Source organism: Stegostoma tigrinum, chromosome 12 (assembly GCF_030684315.1).
Source record: "Stegostoma tigrinum isolate sSteTig4 chromosome 12, sSteTig4.hap1, whole genome shotgun sequence".
Classification (NCBI taxonomy): Eukaryota; Metazoa; Chordata; class Chondrichthyes; order Orectolobiformes; family Stegostomatidae; genus Stegostoma; species Stegostoma tigrinum.
This window is the reverse complement of record NC_081365.1, coordinates 33,810,950-33,826,129: the sequence shown is the minus strand read 5'-3', so window position 1 is coordinate 33,826,129 and position 15,180 is coordinate 33,810,950. Positions and strand designations below refer to the sequence as shown.

The following is a 15,180-nucleotide window of genomic DNA, read 5'->3' as shown; positions in this document are numbered from 1 at the left end:
CTGCCAGGCCTGCTGAGCTTTTCCAGCAATTTTGTTTTTGTTCCTGATTTACAGCATCTGCAGTTCTTTTGGTTTTTGCAAGTTCATTCCTTTAGCTGCTTTAAATTATTGCAAAGTTTGGTATAAATAGGGAACATAGAATTACAGAAAAATTTACAGGGCAGAAGGAAGCTATTCAGCCCATCTGGTCTACACTATCTTTCCAAACGAACATTTCACAGGAGCATTCTCATGCTTTCTACCTGTAACTCTACACATTCTTTCTTTTCAAATAATCAACTCATTCCCTTTCGAATGCCTTAATTAAACCTTCTTCCTGTACACGCTCAGGCAGTTAAACTCTCAAAATCTGAAAAGTTTTTACCTCTGATCATTTTTGCTTCTTTTAACAATGTTAAATTGATGTTCTCTCTTTGTCCATCTTTTCATGAGTGTGGACATTTTCTCCCTATTTACGCTGTCTGGTTCCCTCCATAAACTTTAATCAGATCTCTACCAAGTTTTTACTTCACCAAGGAAACCAGTCCCAAGTTCTTGAATTCATTTTTGTAACTGAAATTCCTTATTTCTAGGACCCGGTACATGTGACAATAGAACAAAAAAAAACAAAAATCATTCTCATAAACTGCTTCCGCCATCTCTCCAATGCCTTCCCATCCTTTGTTATTACAGTATCAGAACTGAATGTAATACTCCAGCTGGGGTAGAACTGCTGGCTTATAAACTTCAATATAACTTACTACTCTTGTACTACATGCTTATGTTAACAAAGAAAAAAAATTGCATGTCAATCCTAAAAGGCCATCCCTAATTTTAGAACACAACACTTAGTTTTGGCTTATCCAGACTTCAATCAAGTTGCTGCTCACTTTTCCAAATTCCAGTCTGTTCAACTTTTCCCTCACAAAACAACCCACTCATTCCTGCTCTGAATCTAGTAAAACTCCTTAAAAAAACCCCTGATTCATTTACATCATTTCTTAAATTAGATGGCCAAACCATGTACCATATTCAAGTTCCAGTCTCATCAAATCTGTTTATCTGATGCATAACATCCTTACTTTTATGTTCAATTCCTCTCATAACAAAGGAAAGTATCTTTATTACATGGTACAGCTGCATACTAACTTTTTGTAACTCATGCACTAGAACACCTAAAATCCCTCGAACCTCAGAATTCTCTAGTTATCATCTAAAGTAATCCTCTGCATTTTCATTCTTCGTGCAAAGTGAACAACTTTACATGTTCCTGAAATAACTCCACAGATGTGGTATACCATCACCAAGTCACCCTTTATTTACATGTGGAGAGTCTATGACACTGATCCAGCTCCATCAGAACCAGCTGTCAGAGTGAACAGAACCTCTGACACTCTTGTTTTTAATCTGTCAGCCAGGGCTCCCTGATTAGACCAGATTAATAGCCCCAATCAGGGAACTCATACTCTAAAGCTGACCTTGTTACAATCACCACATTACACGCCCTCTCCCAGAATTTTGTTCATGCTTTCAATCTATATCTTTCTGCAAACTCCTTATGCCTGCTTCATAACATACTTTCCTATTTAGTCACATCTGTCAATTTAACCACCGTGCTCCTCACTCCCTTTATGCAAGTCATTGATTTAAATTCTAAGAGGTTGGTGTCTGAGTACAGACCCCTGGGGGAATTTTATTTATCATATCCTGCCAATCAGACAAGAATACATTTTTGTATTCTCTTTTTCTCTATTCTCCGGCTAATCTACAATCAATGCCAATGTTACCCCCATGTCATGTGCTTTCTTTTTCTGCAATATATTTTAATGTGGCACTTTATCAATCGCCTTCTGGGAATGCAAGTACTACATACCGACAGTTCCTTTTTATCCACAGTGCAGGTTACTCCTCTGAAGAACTCCAATAACGTGTTTAAATATGATTTACCTTTAACAAAAACAAGCAGACTGTTCACCATTACATTGGGTTTTCTAAGTGTGCAGCTACAATTTCTTTGTTGATCAATTTTAAGATCTTCCTAATGACAGACACCAAACTAGCTGATCTATATTTATTACTTTACCGTGACCCCAACTTAAATAGAGGAGGATATATTTACTACTTTCCAGACTTTAGGCCTTTCCTGATTCAAGGGAGTTTTGAAATATTAACATCATCACATCATAGGTAACAGCTATCTCTTTTAAGATCCTAGCATGAAGTCTGTTTCAACCCAGTGATGGTCAAACTGCAGCTCCATGTTTCCTTAGTAAATCTTCTCTCGCTATTGTAATTTCTGTATATTCTCTCTCCTTTTCACCTTCTGACTTACAGTCACTACTGGAATTTTTATTATCTTCTCTATATCAAAGATAGAAGCAAATTATTTGTTTATTTCAACTGCTCTTATCATCTACTACTAACTCTCCATTCTCACTCTCTAGAGGACCAGCATTCACTTTATTAGTTCTTTTCCTTTTTAAATGCTAGTAGGAATTCTTGTTATTCATTTTACATTCCTAGCTATCTTCATCTCGTGCTCTAATTTCTTCCTTCTGATTAATCATTTAGTCATTTTCTTTTGCTCTTTATCTTCTGACCAATAATCACGACGCACTTACATGCTTTTTCCTTAACTTCTCTATCTTCTATAGTTAACCACAGCTAACGGGGCCTCGCATTAGAATTTTTCTTTATTTTAGAACTGACTGCATGCAGTTGTTCAGTAAGAAATTTTTATTTTAAAACTTTGTAGAAATTGAATTTAGTTAGTAACCAACCCTAAACTGAAATCTATGTTTAAATGTTATAGTTGTCAACCTTAAGAAGATTTTTTTTCAAGTATTCCAGAGAAAGAGTAGCTTAATTTGAGCCAATTACACCCTGTGTGGCTAATTAGTCCAGTTTAGCACTGGTGGTAGACTCGATGGGCTGAATGGTGTACTTCTCCATTATTTTATGTATAAATGATCCACCCACTGTGCCAAATTACAGGTTGGGACTCTATTCACTGGAGTTTAGAAGAATGAGAGGTGATCTCATTGAGACATATGATTCTTAGGGGTCTTGATTGGGTTAATGCTGAGAGGATGTTTCTCCTCTTGGGAGAGTCTAGAACCAGACAGTATAATCACAGAGTTATAGAGTGCCAATTTAAGACTGAGATGAGGAGGAATTTCTTCTCTCAGTGAGTTCAGAATCTTTGAATATCCTTGTCGCAGAAAGCTGTGGAGGCAGAGTCTTTGTTTATATTTAAGGTTGAGAGAGATGGATTGTTGATCAGTTGTTGAATCAAGGAGCATGGAGAAAGGCCAGAAGAAGGAAGTGGGGAGTGTCAGATCAGCTATGATCCTATCAAATAATGTAGCAGTCTTGAGGGGCTGGACAGCCTACTCCTGTGCCTACTTCTTATTATTTTATCGTCTCATTGAATAGGGTTGTACAGCAGTGTACAACCAGTGTTTCCTTCAGGTCTAGGCCCGAAACATCAGCTTTCCTGCTCCTCTGATGCTGTTGGCCTGCTGTGTTCATCCAGTTCTACACCTTGTTATCTCATTAAGTGTAAGTGGGTCTTTTTCAGGTCACAAGATGTAAAAGGCACTGCCACAGGAATTGGTATGGGACTTCAATTATTCACAATTCATATCACTGACATAGAAGAAGAGGCCGAATGTGGGTTTCCAAATTTGTTGATGACGCAGATAGCCAGGCAAGTATTTATGGAGAGGATACAAAAAGATAAAGATATAGACAGGCTAACTGAGTGGGCAATGATGTGACCATTGGAATATAATGTGGGAAAGTGTGAAATTGTCCAATTTGACAGGAAGACTAAAAAAGAAGCACATTATCTAAATGACAAGATATGGAGAGCTCTGAGTTGCAGAGGGATCTGGTGCCTTAATGCCTGAGTTGCAGTAAATTAGTATATCACTACAGCAAGTATTGAAGAAAACTAATAGAATGTTGTCATTTATTACAAGAGGAATTTAATTCAGTTGTAGGCAGGCTATGTTTTACTTACACAGAGCATTTGAGAAGCCACAATTGGAGTACTGTTCACGGTATTGGTCATGTTAGAATCGTAGAATCCCTACAGTGTGGACCTTATTTAAGAAACAATGCAAATGCATTGTAAACAGTTCAAAAATAGTTTATTAAACTAATACCTGGAATGGGCGGGCTGTCTTATAAAGGAAGTTTGAACAGGTTAAGCTTGTATCCATTGGCATTTACAAGAATAAGAGGTGACTTGACTGAAACATCTAAAATCTTGAGGAGTACTTGACAAGGTAGATGAGGAGCGGTTGTTTCCTCTTTTAAGAGAATCTAAAATAAGAGTCATGATTCAAATATTGTGTCACCCATTTAAAGTAGAGATTAAGCAAAAAAAAATCTCAGAGCAGAGTCTCTTTTCCTGAAAAGATGGTAGTAGCAGAGTCCTTGAATAATTTTAAGAGGGGGGTAGATACCCTTCAATCCCTTGCTTAATCTATCAGGAATAAGAATGTTGATGTGTGTTTATAATCAGATCAGCCATGATTTTATTCGAATTGCAGAGCAGGGTAGACTGACTGAATGGCCTGCTCCTGCTCTTGGTGCAGGTGTTAATATGAACTCTATGAACTATCACCTTAAATGTCTACCACTGGGTCTCTGTTGATCTACTCCTTGACTAGTATGCTGATTCTCTTCAGATAGCTCAGCTTTCACGTCCACACAGTTGTCCTTAGTTAGGTTTAAAATACTAGAGCTGAATCTTCCAATTTGCTGACTAAGTCGAAGTTGTGCTAAGTTTTTTGGAGGGCTTTTTTGCATGAGCCTTAGCGAGTTCTCTTGCCATATCTTACTAAACTCTCCATATTAATGAGGTACCTTGACAACGTGCTGTTCCTGGAACAACTTGCCATTCACTGCACATCCCAGAATTCACCATCACATGCACCAATGCCACCTTTGAAGGACCGTCATATACGTGGACAGGCACTGTTAGTTTGGACCTGCCCTGCAGAGAAGGCCACAATACCAGACTGTGCCAGCCCGGTCCCAGGTTGCCACCTGGTCTTAGGCAGTCTGATGGAATGCACTGCAACATGGGGAGAAGGTCAATGACTTCCTCCACCCCATCAATTTAAATGCCACCATCTTCTCACACTCACTCTCTCCTCTGTTCCCCCTCACTATTGCCTGTGAGTTATCCCCCACTCATTGCACCTGCCCAACCCAATACCACAAACTTGGCATGGCCTAACTTGGGGCACCTGCCAACCTGCACCAAAATAATAGCTATGCCACTTAGTTCCATCTCCCTTAATACCTACATCTCTCTCAAAGACCCCCTAACAAGGCCAAGAAAAAATTAAGACAGAAGTGGGCTGCCAACATTTGCCTCTTGTGGGGAGGATACTGACTCTGCCTGTAACAAGCAGGCTCTGGGCTGGTATTGGATGCTGCCCTTGACCCACTGTGCCAGGATTCCCTGGAGCAAGGCTATCCCTCTTGACCTGACTGAGGACTGTTGACTACAATGACAAGATTCCTGACTTTGTGTCTGTGCTGAATGACAGAAGTAACGTGGGCCAGGTATCTCTTACTGAGGGTTAAAACACAAAACATTAAAGCAAAGCAATACATGGTAGAGATGCTGTGAGTATCAGGCACTCAGATTCAGTGAGTGCTTGGGCAATAAGTGAAGAGTCCAGAGGTACAGTGTGGTCCAGGCCACGAGCATTGTGCTTGTCTCGGAGTGCCCAGTGCCCTGGCAGCAATATTACAAAGTTAATTGCTGCTTCAACCCAAATGACAATAGACAACAGACAACAGGTGCTGGAGTAGGCCATTCGGCCCTTCGAGCCAGCACCACCATTCATTATGATCATGGCTGATCATCCACAATCAGTATCCTGTTCCTGCCTTATCCCCATAACCCTTGATTCCACTATCTTTAAGAGCTCTATCTATCTCTTTCTTGAAAATGCAGCAGTGACATGTAGTAAGTGAACCAGAGATGTGCCATGAGGGATCCTACAGGCTGATAAATGTCAGATGCCAATGTATGTGGATGTGAGGCGTATGTACACAGTGTCTTGTAGCACAGACCGAGACCCTTTGGTACCTGTCGTCCAATGTGGAGGTTCCAAGCAGCAAGGTGAATCTATCCAATGAGGCAAGTTAGTCCATCAACAAGGTGTTTAACAAACAATAATCCCTGTTAATTGCTGCTGCCTAGCGAGGAACATACTATGCCACTTGTGAACAGCATAACAGATTGCTGAGATGCTCCCATCGACAAGATGGGCCTCACTGGACTCTTATCCAGATTCTGCCTCACATTTCGCATCACCCACATCACTCAGGCCTCAATACAAATCCGTCCCTAGTCTTAGACCCAATCTTCTCCCTTTTAAAGAGACGTGAAATTTAATCATTTGTTACCTATGGGTACCTTTACTCTGAGATAATTAATTAATCCTATCTCATGAAACAATACCAAAACTAATGTCAATTTTGATAAAGAGTCACTGGATTCAAAACATTAACTCTGCTTTCTTCCCACAGATGCTGCCAGACCTGCGGAGTATTGCCAGCAATTTCTGTTTTTATTCCAAATCTAATATAACCTACTTCCTATCAATAAAAGAATTTACCTTTCTGAGAAACCATTTCAAAACCATTCTATGAATTCCTCATGCAAGTGACTCCTGTTAATCCAGTTGACATGTCAATTGGAGTCACCTATGATTAGTGGCATCACTTTATCACAAGCACCAAATATTTGTTCTTGTATACATTGTAATTATTGTAAGGGGCCTACAGAACACTCGCACTAGTGATTCTCTTGTTATTCCTCATCTCCACCAAAACAAATTCTACATCCTGATCTCCTAAACCAAAGCCATTTCTATTACACAAATGCCATCCTTGATTAACAGTGCTAACCCTCCACATTGCCTTATTTTCCTATTCTCCTTGAGTCTCCTATTCCCCTCACTATTTAGAACCTAATCCAGTCATCTTGCAACCACATCTCTGTAATGTTTAATGGATCATTTTATTTATTTCTGTGTGTACTTTCAATTCAGTTCCCTTGGTGTGAACACTAAGTGTATTCAGATACAGAGCCAATAGTTTTGCCTTTTTGCTATCTTTGCAACATCTAAGTATCATTGTCAGTGCATTAGTAGAATTTTTCCCCTCTGTCCCTTCCTGCCAATTCCTGAGCTTCAATTCCCATCATACTATTTTCCTCAGTTACCTTGTCACTACTCTTTGAGATACTACATCATATACGTTTGAACCCTTACCCCTCATTTTGGGTGAAACCCCCTTGCTATTTCCTTAGTTATCCATTTTATAAAAATAGTGGCCCCAGCATGGTTCAGGTGTTGATCACCACAAGTTCAAGTCCCACGTATCCCAGCATTAGTGCCAGTGGCCCAGAAACTAAGACCCACAGCTCCCACACTTTGTGTTGAACCAGGTATTCATCCCTCTAACTTTATGTATTCACAGAATCCTTACAGTCTGCAAACAGGCCCTTCGGCTCAACAAGTCCACACAGACGTTAACAGCATCCCACCCAGAGCCATCTCCCTATAACTGACATCCCTGAACACTATGGGCAATTTGTACTGTGTGAAAATTTGTTTATGGCTCAGGAAGTACTTTTCTCTATAATTTAGTGCCCTGTTCTCCATATTGTCAATGCAAAACACCTTTCCTTAGTCCTAGCAATGCTATTGATACCTACATGGATCACAACAACTGGATCTTCGCCATGCCATGCCAAGCTCCTCTCCAGCCATGAGTGGATGTTCTCAACATTTACATCTATGCAACAATGCAAACAATTGCCCAGATATGTCCTGTTCACCAAAAGCAGGGCAAATGCAACCCAACCATTTCCTGCCCCATCAGTCTAATATCAGTCACCTGTAAAGTGATGGAAGGTGACATCAGCAGCGCTATCAAGCAGCACCTGCTCAGCAGTAACCTGCTCAATGAAGTCCAGTGTGGGTTTTGCCAGGGTCACTCAGTTCCTGGCCTCATTGCAGCCTTGGTTCAAACATGGGCAAAAGAGCTGAACTCCAGACATGAGGTGAGAGTGACCACTTTTGACATCAAGGCTGCATTCGACTGAGTGTGCACCGAGGAGCCCTAGCAAACTTGAAATCAATGGGTATCAGGGGGCAAACTCTCCTGTGGTTGGAGTCATATCTGACACATAGGAAGATGGTCATAGTCGCTGGAGGTCAGTCATCTCAACTCCAGAACATCTCCGCAGAAGTTCCTCAGGATACTGTCCGAGGCCAAAACACCTTCAGCTGCTTCATCAATTACCTTCCCTCCATCATAAGGTCAGAAGTCAGGATTTTGCTGATCATTGCATGATGTTTAACATTATTCACAACTCCTCAGATACTGAAGTAGACCATGTTTAAATGCAACAAGTTCTGGACAATATCCAGGCTTGGGTTAACAAGTGGCAAGTAACATTGATGTCACATAAATCCCAGGCAATACCCATCCCTAACAAGAGAGAATCTAACCATTGCACCTTGACATTCAATGGCATTACCATCACTGAATCCTTCATTAACAAGATCCTATGGGTTACCAATGTCCAGAAACTCAAATAGACTAGCCATAAAACATTGTGGCTACAAGAGCAGGTCAGAGGCAAGGAATACTGCAATGGTACCTCTCCCGAGCCTGTCTACCATCTAGAAGGCACAAGTTAGGAGCGTATTGGTGTACTCCCTACTTGCCTGGATGCATGCAACTCAAACAAAACTTGAGAAACTTGAAACCATCCAGGGAAAAGCAGCCCACTTGATTGGCATCACATCTACAAACATCCATTCCCTCCACCACTGACATTCAGCAGCAGCAGTGTGTATTATCTACCAGATGCTCCGCAGAAATTCAATGCTCCTTTGATATCACATTTCAAACCCATTAATCACTACCATCTAGAAGGACAAGGGCAGCAGATACATTGGAACACCATCACCCATGAGATCCCTTCCAAGACAACTCACCATTCTGACTTGGAAATATATCACTATTCTTTCAATGATGCTCGGTCACACTCCTGGATTTCACTTCCTCCTGGCATTGTGGGTCAACCTACAACATGTGGACTGCAGCAACTCAGGAAGCAGCTCACCACCACCTTCTCAAGGGAGACAAAGGATGAATAATAAATGGTGACCCAACCAGCGACACCCACATCTCACATGGGAATTTTAAAAAAATCTTGATACGAGGTAGGCATCACAGTCATTTAGATTCTCACTCCCTCCTGATGGGTCAATCCTCCCCAATGTAATATCCCCTGCTACTATGATTACATTCCTTGCTCCTCACTTTACTTGAATGACTTCCTGTACAGTCTGTCCATCTACCCTGCAGTCTCCCAATCCCATTCAAAGCCGTTGCGGGTACCTTAAATATGTTGGACAATTGCAGGGAAAATCACTCCTGTATTCCTGACCTTACCAAGACCCACAAAATAGATAATTCCATTCGCTGTAGTAGAGGCAAAACTAACTCTCATCAGCTCCAATCATCTAACTCTACCTCCGAATGCCACTCTCAAGATTCTGCTCCTACTTGCTACTCTAAGTGATGCTGGCTGCTTAATTCAGGGTTCTTCTCTCTCCTGCTCCTCTCATAACATCAAAATAAAGACAGTCAGAAAAGTCACCTTTACAGAATGCAAAAGTGGCTGTTTGCACAGACTTGAGTAAAAGTAGCAGCAAAAACCCTGATTTAAAATAAAATAAAATTGCTATGCAGGGAAAAAGACACACTTTTAGTAGCAAAATTTTAAAAATTGCACTTGCCAATGTTTTCGTCAAAAATGCCTTGCAATCTTCCTTATCATTCCTACTGTGTTAGGAATAAGACCATAGACATAGGAGCAGAAATTAGGCCATTCAACCCATCAAGTCTGCTCTGCCATTCAATCATGGCTGATAATTGCCTCAACCCCATTCTCCCACTTTCTGCCTGTAACCCTTGATCCCCTTGATAATCAAGAACCTATCTAGCTCAGTCTTTAAATGTACACAATGACCCGGCCTCCACAGCCTTCTATGGCAGTGAACTCCATAGATTCACCATTCGCTGGATGAAGAAGTTTCTCCTTATCTCTGTTCTAAAAGGTCTTCCCTTTACTCTAAGGCTGTGCCCTTGGATCCTAATCTCTCCTTCTATTGGAAGCATCTTCCCAACATCCACTCTGTCCAGGCCATTCAGTGTTCTGTAAGTTTCAATTAGATCATCACTCATCCTTCTACACTCCAATGAGTATAGTCCCAGAGACCTCAAATGTTCCTCATATGTTAAGCTTTCCATTCCTGGGGCCATTCTTGCGAACCTCCTCTGAACCTGCTCCAGGGCCAGTGCATCCTTCCTGAGATATCGGGCCCAAAACCGCACACAATACTCCAAGTGTGGCCTGACCAGAGCCTTATAAAGCCTTATAGTATATCCTTGCTTTTATATTCAACTCCTCTTAAAATAAACGCCAACATTGCATTTGCTTTCCTAACTACTGACTCAGCCAGCAAGTTTACCTTGAGAAAATCCTGGACTAAATAATGAGTTGGGTTGAGAATAATGAGAATGATGGGTTGGGTTGAGTCTGAACAAAAACAAAGTTGCTGGAAAAGCTCAGCAGGTCTGCTAGCATCTGTGGAGGAGAAAACAGAGTTAATGCTTCGAGTCCAGGGACCCTTCCTCAAAACAGGTTGAGTCTGAGCTGGAAGTAGAGGGAAAGAGATCATCTATGCCACTGCATACCATTGAAATCATCCATGTTTTCAATGTCATAGAATAGGTACATTTTGATCCATAATGGGGATTAGCAATTTAATTTTCCATTCCCTTACAGGGAACACTGATCCAGGCCTAGGAAATATTTGTTTGAATGTAAAAAGACTTACATTTGTGTGGTATCTAGTTTGCACAGGGCTAGTTCCCACAAACAGCAATATGATAATGACCAGATGATCATTTTTGTGACGTTGGTTGAGGGCTTAGATTGAAAATTGGGAGAAACTCACTGCTTTCTTCAATATAATGCCTTAAATCTTTTTCATTCACCTGCAAGCCTTGTTCACCATTTCATGTGTAACACAATACCTCAGTACTACACTGGGGTTTTATCCTGGATTTTTGTGCTCAAGACCTGACATGGGACTTGAACCAAACTTCTAGCTGAGCACTATTTACTGAACTACAGTTCACATGATCTGTGTTTAGATCTATTTATCCCAAGAAATTAATCACTGCACATATCAGACCTGCTTGGCGATGGACTGCGAAGATATCGGGCCTGTACAGACAGAACATCTTGTTGATCATTATCTCCTGGAACAACTTGTTCATTGTTGGTATTCTGAGATGTTGCCATTACTGCTTCCCAGTTCTGTAGAAAAACGAGAAAAATAAATATCTTGACATATAAAAAGGCAGACATAGAAATAGTGAAGAAATAAATTTACACAAAATTATCATTTCATATTCTCAAAATGAAAGGCAGTAAACATCATAAGATCGATCATTCGTCTGAATTGAGCTACTCCACTCAAAATGGAACAAAAATCTGTACCATGTAATTATTCTGACAATATTCCTCAATCCCAGCTGCACTGCAACATCTGACCTTTATATTTTCCATTCTCTATTCTCATACTATCTGAGCTGAGATTGCCAATACAACTTGGAAGAATTATCCTTTCACCTTTGTGGCCTGTGCTCAAATGCTGCTCAGGCAGAGAAATCTCCTACTTTCTTTGATTTTTAAAGGCTCTGAATGAAATGATCTTGAAAAAGCGTCATCTGACCTTCAGGAGTCAGGAGCTCTCCACAAACAGTAGTCACCAATTCTGGACAATCACTTGGTTTGACAGCCTGTTTTCTATCCCACAGGATGTACTTTCCGATGGAATGTGGAATGAAACAATGTACAGCAAACAGATAGTCCCATCCTATCAATTTCACACCAGGTCTGTTTGGTTAAAACTACTCCCCTCCCCCGCAACTATCGTCAACATATTTTTGAACAGGAGCAATGTGGAGATAAACTAGAAACCGTCAGAAGCACATTACTAGAACTACAAAATAACCGAATCACACTGAGACAGCAATGTAGGAACGAAGGGACAGAAATATTGCAGGAGCCAAAATAACTTTCCTCAAACATACATCTACAGGCAAAATTCACCAAGCTTCAAAAAATCTGTAAAAGCCAATAATCCTTGCTGCCAAGACAAGTGTATTTTCATCATGTATGAGCACAGTGCAACATTTGTTGAATTCAAAATTTAGGTCTTAAAGGGCTGCCAAGCATCAAATACTATTCAGTATTGATAACGAACAGGGACAAAACTGGAAACTGCATATCAGCAGGAGAAATGCAACATGACTCCACAAACTGAAGTCAGGAGATGGATCTGAGGGTACTTGTGCATTGTTTGCTTAGCTCATTAGTGATTGACAGCAATTTAAAAAAAACAGGATTTTCAGCTGATCAGAGATAATGGGAACTGCAGATGCTGGAGAATCCGAGACAACAAAGCATGGAGCTGGATGAACACAGCAGGCCAAGCAGCATCTTGCTCCTAAGATGCTGTTTGGCCTGCTGTGTTCAACCAGCTCCACAGGATGTTCAGCTGCATGGCCAGAGAATAGAGATTCCATCTCAGGGAGTGAAAATAAACTGGCGTAAACCATCAGAATGGCTTCCGTTGAAGAATGGATTGGGTTAAATACAAACATAAACACATGCTGGCTTTTGAAAGGGCACAGCAAAGGAGAATGACACAGAAACTACTAGGAAAATGCTAAATATATGGACAAACATTACACTGGAAGAAAGTCTTGGAGATCTTCCATCTTATTCACCTTTCTATTAAATGCAGATGATGGGGTTTGAATAGAATAAGAATAATTTTTTGACCAGGTATAAGTTTGTGGTTGCATACACGAGTCCCACTTACACAGACTATTGGGAGGCCTGGCAACTCTCAGGTTTCTGAGTGGGGACATTGATTTGGAGGGCGGATGAGGTGAGAACAGATTAGCGACAAACCAGTGTTGATCACAGCATGCCAAAATTCCCTTGCAAAAGTGGCCTGCAGCCAACTGGTTAGATTGCTTAACGCCTGGCACAACTTGTGGATCAAATGACAACAGGTATTCTTTTTAAGACTGAGATAACAAGGTGTAGAGCTGGATGAACACAGCAGACCAAGCAGCATCTTAGGAGCAGGAAAGCTGACGTTTTGGGCCGAGACCGATTGGTACCGCTTTAAGGGCCTGCCTTAAATTTGAATCTAGTGATGCCCAAGGTGCTCAATTCATTACTCTGTAAAAAATTCCAGTTCTGTAAGATGGAGTGGCAACTGAAAATCTCAACATTCACGTATCTGTAACAAAAAGTCATTAATAGGCTGAGAGGAAGGAATATGAGCTAATTGTATGGGAAGACTATGGATAGTGCCACAAAATTAGAGATATGCCCTATTATAGAATTAGATTTTTTTTTGAAAATAAAGGTTTTGAGATCAATTTGAGATTTTTTCATATTTGGGACCAGGTGCAGGGGCCACTATGGTTCTATTTTCTGACCAGCTAGACATGGCTGATTATGTTGCAAATCCACAGATATTTCATTCTTATTCTTTCATCACAGGGGTTTTCATTGGAATGCACATTGGCTACTGGTCCAGGAATGTACAATGAAAAAAAGTCCCCACATTTATGGCGCTTAGCCAGCTGTTCCCCAGCTGCTTTTTCATGGGATACCAGCATTTGTTGTGCCAAACTTAATGGCCCTTTAACTGAATGGCTTGCTAGCAAAATTGCTGTGGATCTGGAGTATGGATGGCTGATGTTCTTTGCCAGAGAGGATTAGCGAACCAGATGACTTTTTATTACAATTGCACCACAAACTAGCTTTGTATTCCAGATTCTCAGCTGTGATGGGATTTGCACCCATGGGCCCTGTACTATCCGCCCCTCCTTGAGTCTTTCAATAGTTGTACTTTCTACAGCTTGTACTCATCCACATAAGATTAAATAAAACCTGACTGATCCTATCAAGCAGACTCCTGAAAGTATAAAAAATTACAACAGTGGAGGGTGCAATTTAGAGGTTGCAAAGTAGAGAACAGTAGAGATTGCAAAGCAACACATAGCAAAAGGCATGCATATGCATACACAGATATAATTAGTAACAAAAATGTCATGGTATAAATAAAGCTATGAGACTTTACCATATCTAAGCACTTAAGTAAAGAATACAAAAAGGTGTTATAAATTAAAGCCGTCATTTAAATGTAGGTTAGCAGGCCAAGGACAGATTCTCCTACTCACCTTCGAAACAATATTATGGGATTTTGTACATTCTTCCAAGCAGATAGATGGCTTTAGTTTAACATCTCATTTGAAAGACTAGAGCACTGCTTGGAGAGGCAGTCTAAATTATTTTTGCTGGAGCCCAGAAGAGACTGGAATAATGTAAGTTAGGGACAAATGCACTATATGAGCCACAGGTGACTATTTTGCAGTTTTAGAAATGTCCTGAAGAAGAGTCATTTTGGGACTTGAAATGTTAATTTTGTTTCTCTCCTTAGATGCTGCCAGTCCTACTTGAGGTTTTCTATCACTTTTTGTTTCCAAATCAATGGTCTTGGAAAATGCTAATCTCAACAGCATTCTCTCACTGATAATGGGAACTGCAGATGCTGGAGACTCCAAGATAATAAAATGTGAGGCTGGATGAACACAGCAGGCCAAGCAGCATCTCAGGAGCACAAAAGCTGACGTTTCGGGCCTAGACCCTTCATCAGAGAGGCTCTCTGATGAAGGGTCTAGGCCCGAAACGTCAGCTTTTGTGCTCCTGAGATGCTGCTTGGCCTGCTGTGTTCATCCAGCCTCACATTTTATTATCTAGCATTCTCTCACTGCTAAGTTCTTCTGTCCTGGCTCAGCCACATACATCATATGGATGATGACTGTATACTCAAAGACATTTCAAATGGAGAGCCATCAGGAGGCCTAGATGCCTACTCAGCTTCCACCCCAATGAGGATAACCTGTAAGCACAATTTGAACATTGACACTCCGAAGGTTGACTACTTGGAGAGACATCAACGAAGGGGAGCAGAAATGAAACACTCAGATTGA

The 15,180-nt window shown here is 40.8% G+C and overlaps 1 protein-coding gene across 4 annotated transcripts in view; it reads right to left on the bottom strand.

The window, feature by feature from the left end:
• dusp27 (dual specificity phosphatase 27) overlaps positions 1 to 15,180 on the bottom strand; it is a 40,400-nt gene that overhangs the window by 19,618 nt on the left and 5,602 nt on the right. For 2 of the 4 annotated variants that reach the window (XM_048540675.2, XM_048540674.1), the window contains exon 2: positions 11,292 to 11,416. In XM_048540675.2, coding sequence (XP_048396632.1) covers positions 11,292 to 11,401 — 110 coding nt within the window. In that variant the 5' untranslated portion in view covers positions 11,402 to 11,416. The other 2 variants (XM_048540676.2, XM_048540677.2) reach the window with 2 other exon arrangements.